The 22,067-nt window shown below is 41.1% G+C and overlaps 1 protein-coding gene across 5 annotated transcripts in view; it reads right to left on the bottom strand.

Moving 5' to 3' along the window:
- The window catches only part of LOC112454524 (tensin-1-like), a 104,977-nt gene that overhangs the window by 23,266 nt on the left and 59,644 nt on the right, over positions 1–22,067 (bottom strand). For 2 of the 5 annotated variants that reach the window (XM_025015970.1, XM_025015969.1), the window contains one exon: positions 5,694–5,768. In XM_025015970.1, the coding sequence (XP_024871738.1) occupies positions 5,694–5,768 (75 nt within the window). Of the gene's footprint in view, positions 1–5,693; positions 5,769–19,116; positions 19,294–22,067 lie in introns of those variants that run through there. The other 3 variants (XM_025015972.1, XM_025015973.1, XM_025015968.1) reach the window with 3 other exon arrangements.

The raw sequence follows: 22,067 nt of genomic DNA, 5'->3' as shown, positions 1-22,067 counted from the left end.
TTAAATACCGCTCTTAGGACGTAAATTTTTAATGTTGTCTATAAATTAAGCAGTCAGTACAAATAAAACTCGTTCAGTGAGCAAAATCTTCGTATCGTCGTCTCTTCGAGAGAGCTTTTGCGAGATTTCGCTAATATTTCAGCCAAGAATTTTATATCCTCGGCTACGGCACACTTTGTGCACTTGATATTTTATTACCCAGTCCCACAGAATTACATCGAGCATGTTTACAGTCCTCGCTTGCACGTTCTATTAATATTTATCTGTCCATTGTGTCGCGGCACCATGCTCTTGTGCATACTATAAACACAGTACTGATTGCAGAGTTGGTTCAGCGTGTATAAAAGGTTTTCTTTGTGCAAGAGAGGCTACGCATTTTTGTATTGTAGCGGAAATTTTCTCTGTGACTGACTTAATTTTGCAATTTAAGTGTTAAACATAAAGTTCGTGTATTTATATTTGATAAACGATATAAAATCTTCCCTCGCACAACTCACATTCTCGCTAAAACCCGTAAGCCTTTAAAATTTAAAGCTCCTCCCGTTTCCAAAGTAGCATTTGTGACTCGAGCTATTATTGCGCTCCAATCATCAACCTAGAAAAATGCGATTTTATCTTTAAACCTCCAAAACAAGATACGCGCTGAAATTCGTTCTCTCGCAGAGGTAAGCATGCGAACGAGTAGAATGGTGATTGAAAAGATGATCGTACTGCACGAGCAAATTTTCCGGTAGGGATACTCCGCGATTCTATGAAGTTTCGTGCTGAATTTTTCATGGCACCTGCATTTACTCCAAGTAGCAAAGTTCTACGTGAGAAAGATATAAATGACCCGGCTCAGTAAAAAGCTGCTCCTATAATACTTATGAGTCCAATGGAGGGGCATTACTTGGACCGGTTCTCTTATCACTATTTTTTAAATAGCTCAAAGCGTAGAAAAATTTCTGACCAATTATTTTATTTGCGCGAGTAATAATCGCATTTAAAATAAACAATACCGAAGATACCGATAACGTTGGTAATAATTGTTTTCTTTTATAAAATTATTCCTTTTATAAAATGCATGGAAATGCATGGATAATTTTTGAAGAATAATGATTATGATGTAATAATAATTGATGTAAAAAATTCAAATGTTGAAATTTTTCCCACGTATATCTTTAACCGATAAGCTGTTGACCTAATCAGTTTATCTCAGCTTGTGCAGGTGCAATCTAATTTGTTAGCAGCCACGCTGAGGCGCAAAGTTATCCACTCGATTTCTGCTTGGAAGTTAAAATTCAATTCGTTAAAAATTCGATTGAAGCACGTTACGCGAAGTTTCTGACTGAGCCGGTCCACTCGAAACATAGTTGCGTAGCGCAAAGTTGTTACGGGGCCGAGAATCGCCCCCGTAACACGGGGAAGTGAACCAACTATCTCGAGGCAACTATGCGCGTTACCAATCGCCTTCTGCTACGACAAACGACATCCTGAAGAGGATTTCGTCGAGTTTGTCATATTCCACGGGAGGGACACTGACGTCGTTATTCACCCGCTCTCGTCTTCGCTCGCTTTTGCGCCTTTGCAACGGGATACGTCGCTGTAGCACTTGCGTCGGTTATTCGAACCCCCCTATATCCCCATTGTCCCGCCCCGAGAATACCTGGAATCGGAGATTTCCAGCAAATCGCGAAATCCGATTGCGAACGTAAAAGTATCTCCTGCAACGAGAGAATCATCCCGTTGCGAACCGAAGATTTATTTATGACAAACGAGTGCATCTCAAAAGAATTTTCCGCCTTCCATTTTCAGCAATGTAAAACCATAAAAATAAAGCCCGTAAAAGACCGTTTTTTGTTATCCTATCCTAGAGAGAAACTTCGCCGGTACCCTGCCTTAATTCTTTACCACCGCGATTCTGTTTTCTTTTCGTATATATATAATTCTTTTAACGGCGCAGATAAGCGCGCGTTGAACCGCGGAAGTTCACCCATGTATGAATATACACGTTCATGTTTATAAATAGTAATAATGCCCGCCACAGACGGTACTAAATGTATCTTTCAGTCGTATCCGCAGCGCAGATGGGAAACCTCTAAATGTTTAAGAGTTCGATTTTGCGTTCGGCTCCAGTAAAAATTTTAAGGCAGAGTTGGGTTAAGCTCTCGGTTGCAGTAAAAAATTTTATGACTCTCAGTTTCCGGGTGCTACTCCGGCTTTCTTTCCTAAGGCTCTCCACGTGAGCAGATTCCAACGTAATCGTTGCCGAAGGCAGATAAATGGATGACTTTTTTTCACGTGTATTGATCTCCTATCTTATTCACGTATTAGAAATTCTAGAAAAATAAAAGTCGCATTTTTACCGCCTTCCTCTCTCTCTTTCGCATCTGGAGTTGAGTGTAAACGGAACATTCCCTTGGATTTCCGAGCGCTGAGCGATGTGTTGTCCGTTTTATGACGAATATTATGACGGAAAGATATGCCCTATGGATACTATCGGCGGCGAGGGAGGAGAGAAGGAGATATGCAAAAGAGATACGTGCCGCAGCGTGAGTGCTGTTTCGTGTATGCACGAGTAAATCCGCAGGTAAAGAATAAACATATCCTGTGATCGCGGCGAATGTATATGAGTTCAAAAATTACACCGGCCCGCGCTCGTCGTTGATCTTCCGTGGCGGTATACGCGTGTTCCCGCAACCAACTCGTTCATTCCATCGTTTACTTTACCGAACGCAACGTGATTTTATCCCGCGATAACAGAATTATTGGAAGAGTACAATCGTATATGAGTGAATTTTTATTTTAAACGTTTGTCGCGTTTTGAAGGTCCGCGCGCATCAGAAATTGCCCGAAAACAAGTGTTTACCGGGACGCTCATCCCCGTTCTCCTGAAATAACCGTCACGTCAGAGTCGAGCGTGTGTATGCTGGAAACTCGCGTCGTGTGATCTAAGCAAAGCGACGCCAGGGTAACCGGTTCGCTTGATGTACAAAGCGCAAGTTTGGAACGTTCAAAGCCGCCCGAATGTCGCGAAATCACGGGAGCGCACACTTCGGGGGTACACACGGGAGGGATCGTAGGTATTTTTTTAACGCTTGGCGAGGCAAAGGGTTTAATGGGGCTAAAGGAACGGAGGATTATTAGCAGCGGCCGTACCTCCTTCGCGGTGAAACATTGGAGTGGACACCTTTTCGACGAGGGTAGGTGATACGCGCGGGAGAGATGCGTATCATTGCGGAGTGCTCTTTCATGTATGCACGAGTAAATCCACAGATGGAGGGTAAACACACCCTTCTCGATCGCGACGGGGTGTACGGCGCGTTGCTCTTTCTCTCTCTCTCTCTCTCTCTCTCCTCCCCTCCCCCTTTCTCTCTTGCATTCGCAAAGATTGGCACCATTCGTCATCGTGCGTTTACACAACAACCCCAACTCGATAACTACAGAATCTTTCGCGTCTGCATTTTATTGATATCTCACTCTTCCGTAATTCAATGATCACCAGGATGTCACGTCGAGAAAGGATAAAAAATGTTTTTTCGTAGACTGCTTTTTCTAGCGAATTATACACACGATCGCGCATCCATCGGAGAACTTTGCACGCGATGCACGATTTGGAATAAACGCGATTTTGTGCAACTGGAGTTCGAGCGTGAAGAGAGATACGCTTGATATGAATTACACGGTATGATAAACAAATTCGACAGGAAAACAAACACATCATTCAAACGGATGTTCAAATGAAATATTTTTTTAGTTAAATTTTGTTAAGCGAGCCAATATTATTTTTATCGAGTGAGGTCAATCTCATGTGAGTTATCTAAATGCGCTCGGTCGCACTTGGTTTAATTAGACTCTCTAAGTTTCTATTCCCGCCTTAATCATCTTGTGCAGTCACGTGCATTCGGCGTGATCGCGGAAAGTTTCCTCATATCTTATAGCTTGTAACACGAAAATCGACAATTACTCCTTTGCTGAATATGGCAGTTCGAACGGGCACTAATATCGTTTTATCATAATTAAACGCGAGAACTTACGATAAACGTGCAAGAGCATTGGTACAAGCTGAGATAATTGGAAAGTTTGGCGTATCTTTTCAATGATCTTGTGAATTATGCCTGAATTCTTTTCCGTAATTGTCCGATTTCTTGCTGTAGCATTAATTTAATAACTAATAATTTAGTAATTGTAAAATGAAAATTTCTATTTTTGTACGTTTCTGTTCATAATTTATTTTTTGTTGCGTAAAGTAATTTGAAATTTTAAATAATTTAGAGAGATTTGGATACAGAGAATGACTGAAAATACTGTGACGTAATCGACAGTGAATCGAGATTTCCTCGAGAAAGAGATTGACGTTTCGTTCCTCATCCACCACGATAAGCGTTCCACGAGAGCTTTTTTAAGAGGCGCTTACCGAAGGTCGGGGATAGAAAGTAAGGATTTTTTCAGGTAGAAAATTAAAGCGAGAGCTTAGGAGAAGCCCTCGAAATAAAACACTAATTCGAAGGATCGATATGTTCTGTACAGCTCGTGAACACGGCGGGTACGGATCGCGCGAGGGTGGTGCATGGGCGAGCCAACTTCGAAATATTACTGGCAGGGATGCGATAAGGATTACGGGCCCCCAATTAAAGTCCGGAAAATAATAAAAGACGAACAGCGGCGAGATTACTCTCGTTCCGCTCCTTCTCGCGACATGACGTTTTATATCTCATTGGATTCGGATAAGAAATATTTAGATATGTTCCTGAATTTACTTCTCGAATTAGAAAAGTTTTGCGTGGCAAAATTTTAATTTAATCGATGAAATTTTAGTTTACAATGATTTTACTGTATTTCTGCTTATTCCTCCGTATTATGAGCTATGAGGATTAAAAGTGAGTAAAATAAATGATCGAGATGTCTTGCCTGATGACAACGGCTTTCTCCCTTTTCGTATCTTGGTCTCCATTTAATTCTTTTATTATCTTTATCGATCATTTATTATTCTCATCGTACGAATATTTCAGGACCACAGCGAAAGTCGTTCATTCGAAAGGGCATAGAGCTGTCTTTGGCATTGAAAGATTGACGTCACAAGGTCGGTTTGAAAGGGAGGTCTTACAAAGTATCACAAGGATTATCGAACTCGGCGTTCAAGAACGCGGAAAATTAGGCTTTCGCATCGCGACTCAACTTCCGCCCTGCCATCCCGTGAAAGCTCAACCCTCCGGTATTATCTCCTCGTCGCTCGCTCTTTTAACGAGGACCTTTACGAGGACTCGTTTATGTTTCTGAAGCGTCGACATGCGACGTAAACGTATACAAGCAATTCTCCTTTCAGCTTCTCAATCGTAAATTATAGCGCGTTCCCTTCGTAACGAAATTATATTTTTCCGCTAAAGATCGTAACAAAGATATGTAAAACTAAACACTGTTTGAAAGTAGCAGTAGAATTAACAACGATAAAACACACTGTGGTTGTTTTATATATTTTTTTTCTATTCCGTATATCCTAGAAGATAACGCGACGCAGTGGGATGTAGTCGTGCTTGCTGCAAAAAAAAGAGAGGCGAACTTTTCGCGCGGAACTCCAGGGGATGAAGCTCTCTGTCTTGGAAGATGCCGCAGGCGCAGCGGCAAGACGGTTTCTCCATAACAACGTCCGCGTACAAACGCGAGGTATCCTTTTTCCACGTGAGTAACTGTGTGTGTGCATCTCTAGTACTCACTTTTCCATCTGGACTGCATACTTTAATCCCCGCGAGCGAGACTATCAGGAGAACGGGCGTGAATCGATCGCTGTACTGAAACAAACAGGTCAGAAGTCATGTAGCGGCTGTGAATTAAATTTTCACGAATACAATAATATCCATATACATTTGTTTCATTAAAATACAAGTCCGACGTTAATAAAGCTTGAATTTAGGATTTATATACAGGATGCACTCAGCTTTCGAATCTAGCACATACATTAGTGTATATTCAGGATATACATAGAATTTTATGTGATAAAAATAACATTGGAATTATATAAAAATGAGATTTTCCTTACATTTTGGCTGTGTAGCTTACTTTAATAACTTCAAAGATACTCATATCTCAACATTTTTATTTTATAATAAATTATGCAAAAGTTTCATCGTGCGCAATATCGTGATAGGCGATAAACGCATTCACCGAACGGAAAGCAGTCGAGCAAGAGTGCGATAATACGTTTACAATTTTGGTCCATGTATTTAGAAGGGGCCAGTATCCACTTCATCCGAGTTCTCTCTATTGGAAAGATCGAGCCTCCTGCAACTTTGAAGCGGTCGTCCAATTTCGAAATTGAAAAGTTGGCAAGCTACGCGGTATAATTCAGAGAGCGGACTCCATGCAAGAGTGTTTCTCGTCGGAGTCGCGGTTCATTGTCTTGAAAAGCCAAGGTTGATGTTGCTGGAGCCACAAAAGGGGATCTCCGGTATAATTACGGTAACGCACAGGGCGTTGTTCGATAAAGGACGCTGGCACAATCTTTATCTCTTTCCCTCTACGGAACAAATCGTAGATATGGTCTTATGATTTTTATAAATGCACACGGTACATTATAAAAGTCACATTTAGAAAAATCCCTTAAAGTCATACCAAATTCTCGAGCTACCGTGATTATAAATTAACAATACGGAAGAGACGTATAACGTCTTCGACTTCGACATTAACATTTTCGACATCGGCGGTACTCTTGTTTGCGAATGCTCGTAACAAGGCATCTCAATACGATAACTTTAAGGAAGCAAACGACGGCGAGGGCGTAATTTAATGTAATGTACTTCGTGTAGCTTCAAGCAGTCTAAGAGCCCTCGCTTCTCAAGGGACGACAATAATTATGTCTCCTTATTATAAAGATGTCCTACAATACGGAAAGCCTTCCCGTCAACTGGTTTTTTTAATGTCTTTCTGTTTATAACTGGGTTTTCTTTAGCTCAGCTGAATAACAGATATTCAGAATTTAATATGCTACTCTTCGCGCTATCTTTTTTACTTTTTAATATGTTTACCTAAGCAGCACATTCTATCCGCTATAATATTTATATTCCTTTTGTTATTTTAAATAATTATATAATTAAACATAAATAGACAGTGTTTATCGTTGATATAATAATTTCTGATAAAATTGCAAAACTTCTAAAACAATTTTTAATTTCATATTTTTTAGTCTCTTAAATTCTATATATTAAGAAAAAAGCTGGATAATTTATCGGAAATTGAAATTTGACAAGTAGAATATTCGCATGTCAAACAGTAATAGCGTGGCGTTCTGCGAGGCGTATAAAAAGCGGTCGATTCGTTCGAAACAGCTGCTCGAGCGACTTGCTTATACGTTCGTCTTCCGATTCGATACCCATCAGGAGACTACAGATGTAGCATTCACGGTACATGGCGGTTTTTCTCTTTATTACATTTTTTTTTTCTTCTTTCGCCTCTCGTCACCGCTGCTGCTGTCATCATCAAGGAATAACCGAAGCGGCGTCACGACGAGACGAATACGAAACGTCACAGCTCTCGTCGTCAGAGGCATATCCTCTTATTTCTTTCGCACGACAAGATGCATTGTAATAAGATGTCGGAGAATGTGAAAAGTGCGCGTATACATATATCAGACACATGATATGTTCACTAGACTGTTATGGTGGTCGTAGCATTGATTTGTAAATTAAACGGAAAAGATTCTCGTGCTCCAACTGGAAAAATATCTTGATTTAAAAAGAAGCGTTCCAAGTAAACTTCCGAGGAAGGCATTCAACTGCAATATGTAATATTTTTCTCGATTTTCAGGAATGCCAATGACGAGGAATACCCACTCCTTTAAATGAGAATCTTTTTTTCTCTCAAGGCAATTCAAGGTATCTTTTCAAAACTAAATAGCGGAGTCTCTTTAATATCCACGTAATTGCCATATCGCGAATACCTCCTTTCGTGTCTCGTGTCTGCGTGGATGCGGACGATATTCGCCGGGGTTGACATCGCCGTCATTACCGTCCCGACTGAAACGGAGGAAACGATATCCGGCGAAAGTGAGTAAGGTGCACCGCGCGAACTTACGGTTTGTTTAAGGAAACTGCCAAACGCGGTTACAAATACGCGGAAAAGGCGTGGTGGAAAACTCGTCGAGACCGACCTTCGGTCCGCCGAGAACCCGAATCTCAACCCTCGTCGCCATACATCCGCCGACACGGCGGGCGCGGCGGTTGCATCGAATGGCTTCGACCGACACGTCGCGTGCGAAATTTATTCATCGGCTAAAGAACGACGCGCTGCTCAAAGCTTTCAGGCGTCTTTCAGGCGTCTATCTTTAAGCCGCCCTAAGTAATCGTCTTTCAGACAACGATGCTTCTTGGACGTCGTTGTGCCGTTTGAATTTTGATTTCAATTCGTCAGGGGATAACGGCGGACAATAATGATTAGCGTGTGAGACAACAGGCGTTTTCTAACTATAATGTCTCCCAATATAATCTTTATTATCCGTTAGAATTGCTTCATTCCCTGCCGTGTCGCTTCCCTTTCTCTTTGATTCTCATCCGTTGCGCGTTTATCCCTAAAGCAATCGAATTACGCCCGACGTAAGGATGTTATTTAATTATCAACGTCGCTCCCGGACGTGGAAAGCAATTTGCAGGCCGCTGCTCGATTATCTTTATCACGGCTTGCTATCGGCGTGCTAATTACGCTTTAGCGACGCAGACACATGATGATGACGGCAAAAACGACGACGAGATATTACGGCGACACTCTGGTCCCACGATATTAACGCGAAAAAAAAATATTGAATCGCTCCTGACGAGGTGAGATCAAAAAAAGGAAGGAAGAAAAAGGGAAAACCGGAATAAATAGTTACTACACAGAGTTGTGCGACAAGATAACGTGCCCACGTCGCGTCGCTATAAAATGTCCGTAGAAATAACCGGGAATATCGTAATCGTTATGTAAGATTGCAGCGTGGTTGATACAAAATTTTCTTCTCGCGACGAGAGATAGTGGCTAACAAGATTGTAAACAGAAAATCCGTCTAAACAAAGTAGGTGGCGGCAAGGAATAACGAGGAAAACGTCAGGAGACTCGGCACGTTTCTCGAGCGCATTATTAAGGGAATCGGTCCCCCGTCTGAGTATTTCCGCGCGACAGAAGCCCTCCCTCTTCACCCTTCAGCCGTCGCGCGTTTATCTCCTCGTCTCGTCCCGCGCGTTTCTGATTGTCCAGAAAGGGTACGTTCCCATTCTCCCGCTGACGCAATCTTCGATCTCTCTGTGACGTATCCCGAAGGCGGTATCCCGATACGATATGTCTCGGGCATAGCGACGTCTTCCGGAAATGACAGGCGTTCTTACTTTCTTCATTCGTTGAGTGCATCGGAAGAATTATAATATAAAATACGTAATTAGATTTTGCGGATTTATGGATTGATAGCACAATTGCAAATCTAATCATGTATCTTCATTGAGATTCTTCTCGTATTTTTGTTCTATTTGTATTAAATTATATTAAATTATATATACGATTTATATTATATTATATCATATCATATTATATCATATTACATCATATTATATCATATTAAATTACATTATATTACATTATATTACATTATATATTTAGTAGTAAAGTTATTTATATAGCAATATTTATGTATTAGCATTATTTATGTATTTAGCAGTATTTCGCGGGAACTCTGGCGTTATTGATCGCCAAGAACCAATCGATCGCCGTCCGTCGAAGCCAAGCGAGTCAGAAGATTTCGATATGACTTCAAAGTAATCGTGGCAGGAGCGATAGGGGAGAGTGGTTCTTTAGAAAAGGTGCGTGAGGGCTTTTTTTAGCGGATCACCCAGTTCCAATCGATCGTCAATGTAATCTGTTTGGGCCTTGGGGGGTGAGCAGCACTGATATCACTCTGTTTCCAGGAAACAAAATGTGCATCCGCACGAGGTGGGTCTTGCGGTCTAGCTTACGCAAATTCGCCCGTTCGAACCATCGACAAAGACGCTCGCCCCGGCTGCAAAACATCAATCATCCGCCCTGTCATTGAAAATTGAATTCCAGACTTTCGGTAATTCGCCAAATTGGTCTTGCCTCCTCAGATAAAATTTCACGCGCGCGGAGATATTACGCGGGCGTCAATTCTCGTAAAGTTTCGATCGTAATACTGATCGATAATGTATTATAGTGCACCTATAGTACGTTTCGATATGCACGTGGCAATATTCCGTATGCGTAAGTGCTTTTGTCGAGAAAAAAGATCTAAATGTCTTCTATTTCACATTCGGGTATAATCTGAGATCGATGTTGATAGGCGCGAAGAAACCTAAGCAACATAGCACACGCCACAATTTTTTTCCACTCCGCCGCGACGCGATGGCTGTTCCACGAGAGATCGAAAGGAAGAGTGGCCTCTCGGGACTGAGGCTCTTCATCGAATGGTAGAGCAATTGACATAATGAATGCAATTTCATTCATAGCAACACGGAGGACGAGGAGCGTTGTTGCCGGTCGCAAACGACTAACAGCTTGAGGTGGGGCGGAGGGAGTCGTCGCACAAGAGGAAGGAAAATGAAGGCACGAAGCCAGAGAAAAGAAAAACATAAAAAAGAGCAAAACGACCCCCGGTCGCCGGTCGATTGCATTCGCATTATCGAAACGTCGCGTTGATGTTATTATTTACGACGTCGTTAACTCAGACGCGAGGCTTCACATCGCGTGTGTGTACGCGCGTATTAATCCATCTCTTCCATTAATCTTTATCCCGCGCGCGATGGCGTCCTCATAAATATGGATTACGGAAATGCGTATCTCCCTACAGTCGCCGATCCGTTGTCCTCGAGGAGAAATAATCGGTTTCGTTTCCTCGGGAATAATCCCGACGTCGATTCCGATTGTCGTAGCCGTTCGATACGAGTGGCTTACAATGGCGACTCCGCTGAGCACCGTTGTGTTTTCCCATCAGTTTGCCTGGTTCGCCATTCGACATTCGCCATTCGGCAGTCTGCCGCCAGGAGAGGTACCGAACGGGTAACCGTGATATTTGGAGAAAGCTTCGGGGTTCAAGGAGCTTTTGAAGGGCTGACCAGTACTCTCCAGTGCCAGAGAGGGTACGACGAATTCCCCCCCCCCCTCCCCATTTGCAATGGAACCGGAGTCGAGAGCTGGTCTAATATGCTTTAACTCTTCGCCGAACGAGGACGGAACGAGTAGACGACCGGCGGCGAATGCGACGAGGAGGAATGGGTGGCAACGGCTGACGGGGACGATTGGGGATAGAGGAGAAACGCGTGGACGAGGATGGAAGGCACAAATATTCATAATAGGAAGCCGAAGAAATAAGCTGACCCTGCAAACAGCCACTCATTGCCATTGACGGATATTCCGTGCTCGTTAGAAAAGACAGAGAGACAGGCCGCAGACGCGAGGGCAGGGGGATGACATTGAAGGGAATACGGTTTTTATCTCATCCCTCCACTTTCTCTTATTCCTTTCATTGAGTCGGTCCCGAGTCGGTCCAAAGATACATTGAGTTTCTCTTCACGGGCGAATGTTCGGGGAAACAATACTGAACCGTTTATAGTCAATTAACAGACGAGAGCGAAGGTTCGCTCTTAATATGCCTTGCGCTTCACAGAACCTTCGAAAATTCCACAAGAGTGGATAAAAAGGATGAACTGATGTCTTGAGAAGACGTCGCCACAGTAACGACCATTTGAAGCTTTTCTCGAATCTTTAATTTGAAACGCCTGCAAAGGCTCGGAAAACGGTTATAATCACATTTAAATCCAAAAAATAAAGCATTTTGCTCTTTTCTGAGAGGGAGATGTTTTTTCTCTTTCGAAAGAATATAATATGATAATAAGAGTTAATACTGTAAAGCGGAGAAAATGTTTTTCAATACACGCAGCTTTACCACGAATAAATTTCTACCGAATTTATTTGCTTAATTATTTAATGAACGATGACACGAAAAGTATACCTTTGCTATCTATTTGCTATGACAATAGATTCTTAATTCTTAGTAGCATAGATTTTTCAATTGTGTTATTCTATTTAAAATAACGAAGCAAGTGCTTATACAAGAAATTCAAAGAAATAAATTATTAGTTAGAAAATACCATTAACCTCCACAAGTGCCGTATCTGATATTTACTTGCGAACCCTTCGTGTGTATGGTAATGCGGTGACTATTAAAACTTGATAAAGACTAGTTATACCGCATTACATACCTACCGGGGACGGGGAAACAACAAAAGGAATTCCCTCGGAAACGGGTTGAACACACGTCCTTTGATTTATGATCCATTCGAGCCGAAGCACAATGATGAAAGATATGCTCCTTGCGGCAATTTGTCAGTGAATACGAAATCCGGGTAAACTACAACATATTCTTCTTTCATATGTGATCTACTTTTATGCGCCTTCGTATAAAGTACGCGCATGCTTTCTCAGCTGTCTCATCCAGGCGCGATTCGTCCATTCGCTTGGCCGCGTCAGGCTCTACTTATTCTGTCTAAGCGTCTCGTCGACGTATACATAAGTTAATTAATTCGAGTCGAGTAATAATCTCAATTAAATTAAAATCCAAAGATTTAACACTGTGTGAGTATATATATCTTCAACTGTGAAGTACATATCTAATTTCCAGTATTCTTAAGCCCGTTACAATGATATTTAACGTAGCTTATTCAAACAACGCTCAGCTATTCATAACATGAACACATATCGCGGACGAAATCATCTTAACATGTTTTATAGACGCAATCAGTAATACTGTCCCGTTAACATCTCTCAGCTTATTGGGGCTTGATTATCTTCGTGGAAACTTCGTCGCGCGGAGTGACGGCCGCGCCCGTAGATTTATGATCCCTTTTATCGAAGTACAATGATGGAGCATTCGCAGCTCGACGACGATTCGCCGCGTAATTCGAACTCCACGGAGGCCAGAAAATAACTCACCTCACCTACTCGCCGATCCACCTATCCCCCTTTTTTTTCCGCTCTTATGCTTGTTACAAGACACTCCCTCGTTTCTAGAATGGACGGCGATCCGCCGGCGTGGCACGCGTTATTTGTCACCCGCAGACAATGTAAAAATCCCAGAAGCTCGCGCGTCTTTTTTCCAGATGGAATTTCGTCAAGCAAGCTTGATTTATGGACCCGCGCGAGCCCACCAAGTGACCATAAAGCACTCGATGTCCCGGTTATACAGCAATGGAAGAGATTCAACGTGATAAACGACGATGATCGAAAGCCATTAACGTTTTCGTCCTTTCCGATTTATACCGGAAGAAATAAATGCTTTGTCGCGAAAACAACGATACGTAAAAATAACTTATTTATCTTATAATTTACCTCTCTTTTAAAGCATTCAGTTAATTTTATACAATCAATTTAATAAATAATACGCATTGTGCGGTATAGAAAACTTTATTTACGTCCTTTTATCCAACGCTGCATATTTGTATATTTATACCCAATGACTCGGAAAGAACAACAACGGCCAATTGAACAACATTAATTGATCAGTTTGCAATAAACAGCGAGTTTATTAATGTATCCATAAATCACGATCTGAATCAGAATTCTCGCTTGATTACTCTGTTGACTAAGTAGAGCATTATAGGATCCGTATATCTTCGATAATCTGCAGGATGTTCTCCATTTAGCCGACACGAATGCTCCCTTGGGCCACTCTATTTCGCGATCTTGTCCCTTTGGAACTTCGTCTAATAACGTGAGACCATCTCGTGATTCATAGTTCATTGGTCCAGGAATCAAATATTTGAAGAAACCCGCCGTGGCGCGTGATCGAGATAAATACGTTTTTATAAAAAAATACAGTTTTATAAAAAAAAACATCTTTTTAGCATCTAATGCGAAATTTTATTTTAAAATCTGTCCACAGCAAGATCCATCTTTTCCTAATTGCATTAGAATTTTTTAATATTTTAATGATATTGTTATTTGCTTACTCACAAAAGTTAAAATTCGATTCCAATCCTTATATATATTTAGCAACAATCAAGGCTTCTCCTTATCTCATTCTTTCTTTAACAAGATTAGAAAAAACTATTCTATATCGGTCAGAAAGCAAGATTAAATTAACTGCTATAGGAAGAACAAGCTTTGTCGCGTTTACGAGTTTCCCCTCGGCCACTGCCATCCACAAATCGACGATTGCGTGTTCCAGGTTTTTCTGGAAACCCTCGTGTATTAAATCGAGTCGTGGTGTTAATCAAGAACAGAAACTTTTTACGAGGGTTACATCGACGAACGGTGATGGACAAGGGGAACGAACGGCATGAGGATCCAGCATGACGGTCGATCTCCATGCGTATAGGAGGCGAACTGACTGTGCCGGGGAATGGCGAATGATAAAACGGAGAGGGATGATCAAGTGAGTGATCGACTCGAATGGAGGACAGAGGGTGGCCGATATCTCCTTCCATTGCCCGCGGCCAGATTAGATTGGCCTACCCTTCGCCTTCGTCGTCGTCGTCATCGTTGTCGTTGCCGTAGTCGTCGGCGGAGATAGTTCCGTTCCCGGCATCTCCTCCCTTTTTCTTGTCGTGCTCCAATGGAGCCTTTTCGAAGATTACACCTGTGGCTCGTACCACGGCATGGGGTATCAACCGACGCGGAAAGCGCAGGGCGAGCGTGTTCCAAGGGGTTCGATTTTAATTTTCCTTTATCTTCCTTACACGTCGCGATCTTAATACAAATCCGACAAAGATCTCAAGAAAGAAAGCGGTAAGATGATTGCGGGGAGAACGGAAGCTATTCTTCTCTCGCGAGTCAATGACAAAATTGTAAGCGGTAAGCTCGATTGGACATCGCTGGCAATACGGCACCGTCTGTCATTCATAAAAATTTTTTGCGCCAACGTGATTCTATATATTTAGCAATCCCGATGGGTCCGTCAGATTGTCATCAACAGTCTGTTAATTTGCATTAATGCGTTCCGTCAATCAATGCGCCGTTTTCATCAACTTGTCATTCTCGGCTGCCGCGTCGCCCTACTTGTTCGATGGAAACGTCGATTGGATCTTTAAGTAGTACGCGCGTAAGTTTATATACGCATTAGAAAATTTAGCGTTCATATGTAATTTCTAACGAATCAATAATAGAGTACAAAAATTATTTAAGTAATTTGTGCCTCAGGCTTCACGCAACGGATATCGAGATTTAGGCATAAGCTAAAAACCTTAATTTCAATCAGACTCAGAATTGCGGAACGTCCTAGATTCGTTACGCGTAGTCGATTTTGATTGGTAAACGCGCGCATTGTTGAGTTAATGAAATGTTTTGTTCTAAATACGGAGCGTTTGTATATAATGAAATCGCTCTGTAGCAAAGCGCGTCCAACTCGTGACGTAAACCGACGGCTTTCGTGATCCTCGCGCGTGGAATAGCGAACCTATATAAGCTGTGACTGTTTATCGAAACGTCACGTACAGACGACCTATCAAAACCAGAAGCGCGTTGCTTAAGCTCGCTCTCTCTCCTTCCTGTTTCATAATACTTTTACGTTCGGCTTCGGAAACATATATTAAACACACGCGTATATTTACCCGAGATATTTTTGGCGGATGCTCCGAAAATCGCAGAGAGCAATCAACTCCGACTATGGGAGACTATCGCGAATCGGATTTGACCCGCACACAAAATTGCAAATGTAGAATGTAAAAATTTCCTTTATATTAATTGTGCGATAAATAATATTTTGCTACTTCTCGCATTGTTTCAATTTTTTAGAAACTTTTTCTGCAGAAGTTGACTTTATCTTTTCCTAGGGAGTGCGATATGGTTAACCGTGATTGCAAAACTGAGCCCGATCACTGCCGAAGGTTCGAAGTGCGTTGTTTGTTGTTTCGACAAAGCGGTCTTGTCGCTCGTGTTTTTTTTTAACTATGATGCGATATAGTTGTTTCACAGGCAAATGGTTACGAAACCAATCAATGCAATCCGTTCAAATGGAAGGGCAAATGCACAAAGGGCAGAGTGTCCGGGAAAAATTTCGCAATCCTCGAAAAAGACGATGTAAAATTGGCATTTGTGCCCACAATTTCTCCCGGAACGCTTGTAACGCGATGTAACATAACACGTTATTATATCGCAACTATATTCTTTATCTTCATGACAAAATAATTCGTTTTAATTAGACAAAATACTCATAACTAGAAAACAATACGCTATTGTAAAAGCAAATACATTATTGATCTCTTATTGATTAAATCGCGTACGATTTTTAAATTTAGTTTCTAAATTGCTTTTTAGTAGCTCTTCCGTGTCGTTTAAGTTACATATAAATTTCTCTTGACGATGCTGAACATTTTGACGTTTTACTAATTAATTGAACGAGCGCTGCGTAACTTCTGTAAGAAGACTTACGACCACACAATATTCCTTGACATATATTAAATAAGGAAGCGCAGTTTTAAAGGTGGAGTTTCCTCGCAAACTTCTTCTCCGCGAAATTAATCCTTAGATGATGTACATATATTTACTAATTTCGGAAATGCACTCAGATATCATTCCAAATGATACAGCGCAAAGAGATAACATACATACCGCACATAGTATTAAAATGCATGTAGTATTAAACCGGTAAAACTTTGCACGGTAAAACTTCACTCAGATCTGTGTTTAATTATTTTAATAGAATGGACCAACTTTGCTGTTTTCAGTCTCGCAACAGGCTAAAAGAAATTTATTTAAATATTCGCACGTGTTTGCCAGTAAGATAATCCAATGTTAAATAGCTAATTTAACTAATTGTTAAAAGCGTCATCAATTATAAGTATAGCTCGGACAATTCTGCCGTACGACTCGTTTTATATCGGCAAAATTAAATTAATATAATCTTACGCGTTACGACTGAATTTCGTTTTCAGGAAATGAAATGAATTTTGTACAATTTTATAACAACGTAAAATTTCACGACGTATATCGTATTACCAATATCACGTAAAGTTTATTAACCAAAATTACCCCGGCGCTCGAAAATAATTGTAAAAAATAATATCGTCGCAAATAAATCAACTGATTAATCACAATTACGCATAAATGTAAATCACTATTTTTTATAAAAGATAAATAAAATAAATGTACAACGTACAAAATATAATGTATGTACAACGTTCAGAACACATTTAATTATACTACTATATAAAACCATGCACCATATGGAACTCTGTGGTTCAAAAAATACTGATATTAAATTTCCGTAATTTATATTAAACTTTAAATTTAATTTATTCAACCAAAGCTTTACTCATTACTGAATTGGTTTTGCGGCAGGTTAATTCGCTCTAGCATAATACCGTCTGTATATTTTCGCGATAATATCGCATTTACGGAAAAATTGGAATGTAAACTCCGATTACAAACCGGTAACGAATCTCGATTTATTTTATTTCCGACCATTCTGACGTTTATCTACGTTTAATGTATGTATACAATTGAATGCGTCCGGCGCATCCGCATTCACGAGGATATTTCGCGACATTTCGATTTTTTTCGGCCATTGCGAAGGTGATTATTAAACCGTGCAAATATCAGAACACAAATATAATTTTTTGGAAAGTATTACGGAGAAATTTGACAATATTGCAGAGAAATCTGACCGATGAATTTGAGCGCGCCGAAACATTAACTCTGCCGTAAAGCTCATACGCATGTAAAAATCATACACGTACGAACCATTTATGTCAATGGGAGATATTTGTGAAAAGTGAATTAATTTTCACCAGATACTACATTCCGCGCTCGCTTTTGCGAGAGAACAGACGACTGTCATACTAACGAATCGCGAAACGATCGCGCGGTCGGTGCGCCCGGCAGTGTTCGTGCGAGTCTTTCATTTTTAATTGGGTTACTCAAACTAATTAATTCTCGGGCGGGAGCGAGAGAGCGGAGAGCGGCTCTCATTAACAGAGACGCGAGGGACACAGGAAAATTAACAGTGGAAAAAGTTATTGACGGACAGCAGCACGTCGGTAATTTATAATATGCGTAAATGGATGGCGCGCGCGAAATACTTTCCCTGTCTCTCTTTCTCTTTCGCTTTTACCGCGATACTTTTTTTTTCACTTTTTTCAAGCTCCACTCGTGGATGCCGATTGATTAGTTTCGTTCTCAGTTCTCACGCACGGACACATTCCTCTCTTTCGTATACGTGGCGTCCTAATGACAGTCGCTATTTGTTCACAGTCTCCACAGATTAGAGTCAGACGGTTTAATTATGCACCGAAGCACGACACCGTTTGCCTCGACAGCGGTTACGGTGTAGCGATCGCGTTTCATATCGCGAATTATAGCGATCTTTCTTTCAGGATGGATATCAAAACTCTTTTCACGTCGTAAATCGTTTGTCGCTTCTCTTTTAAGTATCTCTTCTTGTTCCGGATATTATATTGCAAAACGGATAGACATTTTTATCAAAAAGAAGCATTTATTAATCAAATTTATTAATTCGTAAAACGAAACAATGTTTTGCAACGATTTTGTCGCGTCTCTTCCCTCGTCTCGAGATATTGCATTACAGGCATTCTGTATGCAAGCTAATAACTACGTAAACGCGCGAGGGAAAAATTTCACTTTAATGTAAATTTATATATAAAGGCAAACAAGGGACATATGAAAGAGCGTCGTGAAGTCATTATTATGGATCTTGAAGAGACAAAGTCGTGTAACAAAGGAAGGTTAATTAGAGTTGCTGTGAACGGAGTAGCGCGGAGAATAAATTCAGAGTAGCAAAATAATTGAAGTGTTTTAATATCCTTTATGCAATCCGAATCATTTTGTCGATCACGCAGTACAAAATAACAATAAAAACGTTTTCAAAAAGTAGAACAAAAAAGAATTAAAATACGAAACATTTTACAGCGCCGCGATTTGAACCTATTTTTTTTTTATAGACATACAGCTCTTTTGCTGATGTATCGAGGAAAATAAGAGAGAGATGTATAGAATAAATCGTTTTTAACACAAATTGCAAATCTACTGAACGAATGTTATCGGGGTGTCGCGTCGATTGTTTTCGAGAAATTTAAAACGGTACTTATCGACTTACGATTTTGGCATACATATCGAAATTGTACAACGCACGGTCAAAATGGAAACGTTTCTTACCTCTTCGATTTTTCGGAGTATTACGACACGATCGATAATAGATACAGCCGATCGATTACGATTCACGACGAGAACAGCACCGTTGAGGGAGTTGACTATATACCACGCTCTTATCAAGGAAGAGCGATCGCGAAACGCGTGAAATCAGGCTGCTCTGGAACGTGATACGCGTTTGGCTTGTCGGACGCGACTGACACAGCACCGTGTTGCGCCACGTGGGCTCCAACCACCCCTTGAAAAGCTTTACGAGCGCAGAGGGGGTAGAGGATCATGCGCGGTGCTCGGCTCCGTCTGCTTCGAATCAATCTCTTCTACTATATTTTGCTTCGTTCACTTTGTCTTGCTAATCGTGTAATTAGCAATATTTCGTTACCCCATCATCGATTTAAAACCGCCTTCTAATATGTCTCTCCTAATTTGATGTATAATCTTTATAAACGCGCGAGAGACGATAAAAAATAAATCTTAAAAGATGCGAATACGTGGGAGATCGCCATCGAAATGAAAAAAGGCGCAAGCTCAGAGAGAAGTATTGAAAATAATTTTTGAGAAAGACTCGCTCGAACCGTTACAATATCGAGTTTCTCGATGTAATTCAGACTGCAACGGCTTCTTGTCCGATCGTTGGGGGAAGACATAAACATAGCCATTATCCTAATTAGTACTTCGTAAACCCAAGTGGCCAATAACTGTCTGGTGGCCAATAACTACGACCCTATTACATTTACCTTATATACGAGCAGCCAAATAGTTCCAATATCCCAAGAACTCGCTACTATTATAATATATTTGTATTTTGCACGATTAGACGGAACATTCAGGAATAGTAGAAATGCAGCGTATAGTTGTATAGTGTATACATACAATTTGAATTATTCCTTAAAAAAAATTACGATAAGCGATCACGCTTCTCATAATTTTTCTCGTTGAGAAAAAATGGGTTGCAAACTTCAGACAAACGCTAGGCATGACATCGTCAAACTATATCGATTATAATCTGTGCGAGGTGAAACAATAACGTGAGCGTAGCTGAATTACGTGGCGCGTTCCGGAGATTAATCGTTCCGCTTGTCAGTCTCGACGCGTCAAAACGTACGTCTCTCATAAACCCGGAAACCCGCGTACGCGCATATTACATCGGTGCTCGCTCCGAGAGTCTTGGTCTCCGACAATCTCCCCCCCCCCCGTTACTTCCTTCTCAGCCTTTTGCCTGGTCCCGACGTTTGCAGCATGCCGAGCCCGTAAACTCATCCCACGTCTCACCCGTCCGAAGAACAGGGGTGGATGGCGGCGCGATGTTTACATTTCAATTATCCAACGTTTCACTCTGCGCCATTATTAGTATTTGCATCATTTAGCAGGCGCAGGAACGTGCCTCAGCACCGACTCGAGCGCTTCGTCTGGTTTCAGAATAGTTAGAGGGAGGTGAATTCGCGGGCGCGCGTCAAGGATACGAATCGGTTGGTTATCCAACGATCCGCGCGAACAATTACCCGAGCGTGAAAGTGGAACTTGCTCTGAATTTGAATCAGTTATTTACAATCGACACGTTCGAGTGTAAAACAGCGGCGGCCGACAGAATCGTCGCCGGATAAATTTCCCGTACTTTGGCGATTTTGCGCTTTATATTTGATATCATTACGACGATCGAAGTAGACGACCGTTTTGGACAATGATCAGAATCAATTTTTCGTTTTAAGACCACTGACTATTGTAACCGCGACAATACGAGAAAGTATAAAACGCGAGATCGTCCAATATCCCACTGGGGAAACTAAGGCTTAAGTTCTGTGAACGACCGGAAGAATCTGTAATGGTGGAGGAAAGAATGGTTAGTCTGAGAAACTCCAGGGAATATCGGTAAGATAAAAGACACGTTGTTCCCTCTTGTTCTATCGGCGGAAATGGGGATCCTCGAAAACTGCCGTTAGCCGTTCTATCAGCGAACTTTACGATGACATCAATGAGGCCACTATTCTGATATTGACCAGCTCTTTATCTCTCATTTCTATTGGCTTACTGCCGAAATAAAACGTTGTCCAGCGTGTCGACGATTGTTTTAATCTCCCCCAACTTAAACGAATAACGGATGCGTGATAATATCATTTCATCAAGTTGCTAAACTTGATCAGTCGATATCGCGAGGTACCACATCTTTGCTAATTTTCTTTATCTACTGTATGCTTGTCTTATTTTTATATTTTGCGTTTAATAATAAATATGCGTGTCACAAAAAATTTGTTGTAAAAAACTAGGTTCTAAAGATAGTATTTGGTAGTACATTTGGGAAGAATTTGACTGTCGGCCTCGCTGTCGTGATCCTCGGCGGTGACGCGACGCAATGACTTCACAAGGATGCAACATTGAATCGCTGTATCATCGACCGCCGCCGTCCCTGAAATTTGAATGGGCAAACTTGTCTCCCTCCGTCGCAGTTCTAGTTAGGACATCTTCCTCCGCAGCCACCCGTCTCTACTCGGAGTTCGTGAATATCTGATCATCGAAGAGACGAATCGTCCGCATGGCCATTCAGTAACTGCACTTTGCGCGGTCTGAGGTCTGATAAAGCGGCAGTGCGGGTCAAAAGGAACATACGGGGAGGACATGTTTACCAACGCTATCTCTACACAATACAAGAATGAATCTTCCTGCTATTTCGTGATATAAACTGTAATCGCGACTGGAATTGCAACAGAAAGGTCGGCTACGTCATTTTTTTTCATATAATTTCATGCAATGTTTTATGCAACAAAGATGTAAAATGTTGCTAATATATAGCGGAATTTACATTTATTTTAATATAATTTTCCATCATAAATTTTTGTATTAAACTCGATTAAACTTTAACTATAAAACAATCTCATTGTTTTCCATGAATAATTATTAATATGTATGCGTATGTGTAAAAAAAAATAAATAAATAACGAAAACATTCTATGCAAATTGGCTTT

Source organism: Temnothorax curvispinosus, unplaced genomic scaffold, assembly GCF_003070985.1.
Source record: "Temnothorax curvispinosus isolate PA1 unplaced genomic scaffold, ASM307098v1 QBEX01005133.1, whole genome shotgun sequence".
Taxonomy (NCBI): domain Eukaryota; kingdom Metazoa; phylum Arthropoda; class Insecta; order Hymenoptera; family Formicidae; genus Temnothorax; species Temnothorax curvispinosus.
This window is presented reverse-complemented; position numbering and strand designations above follow the sequence as displayed.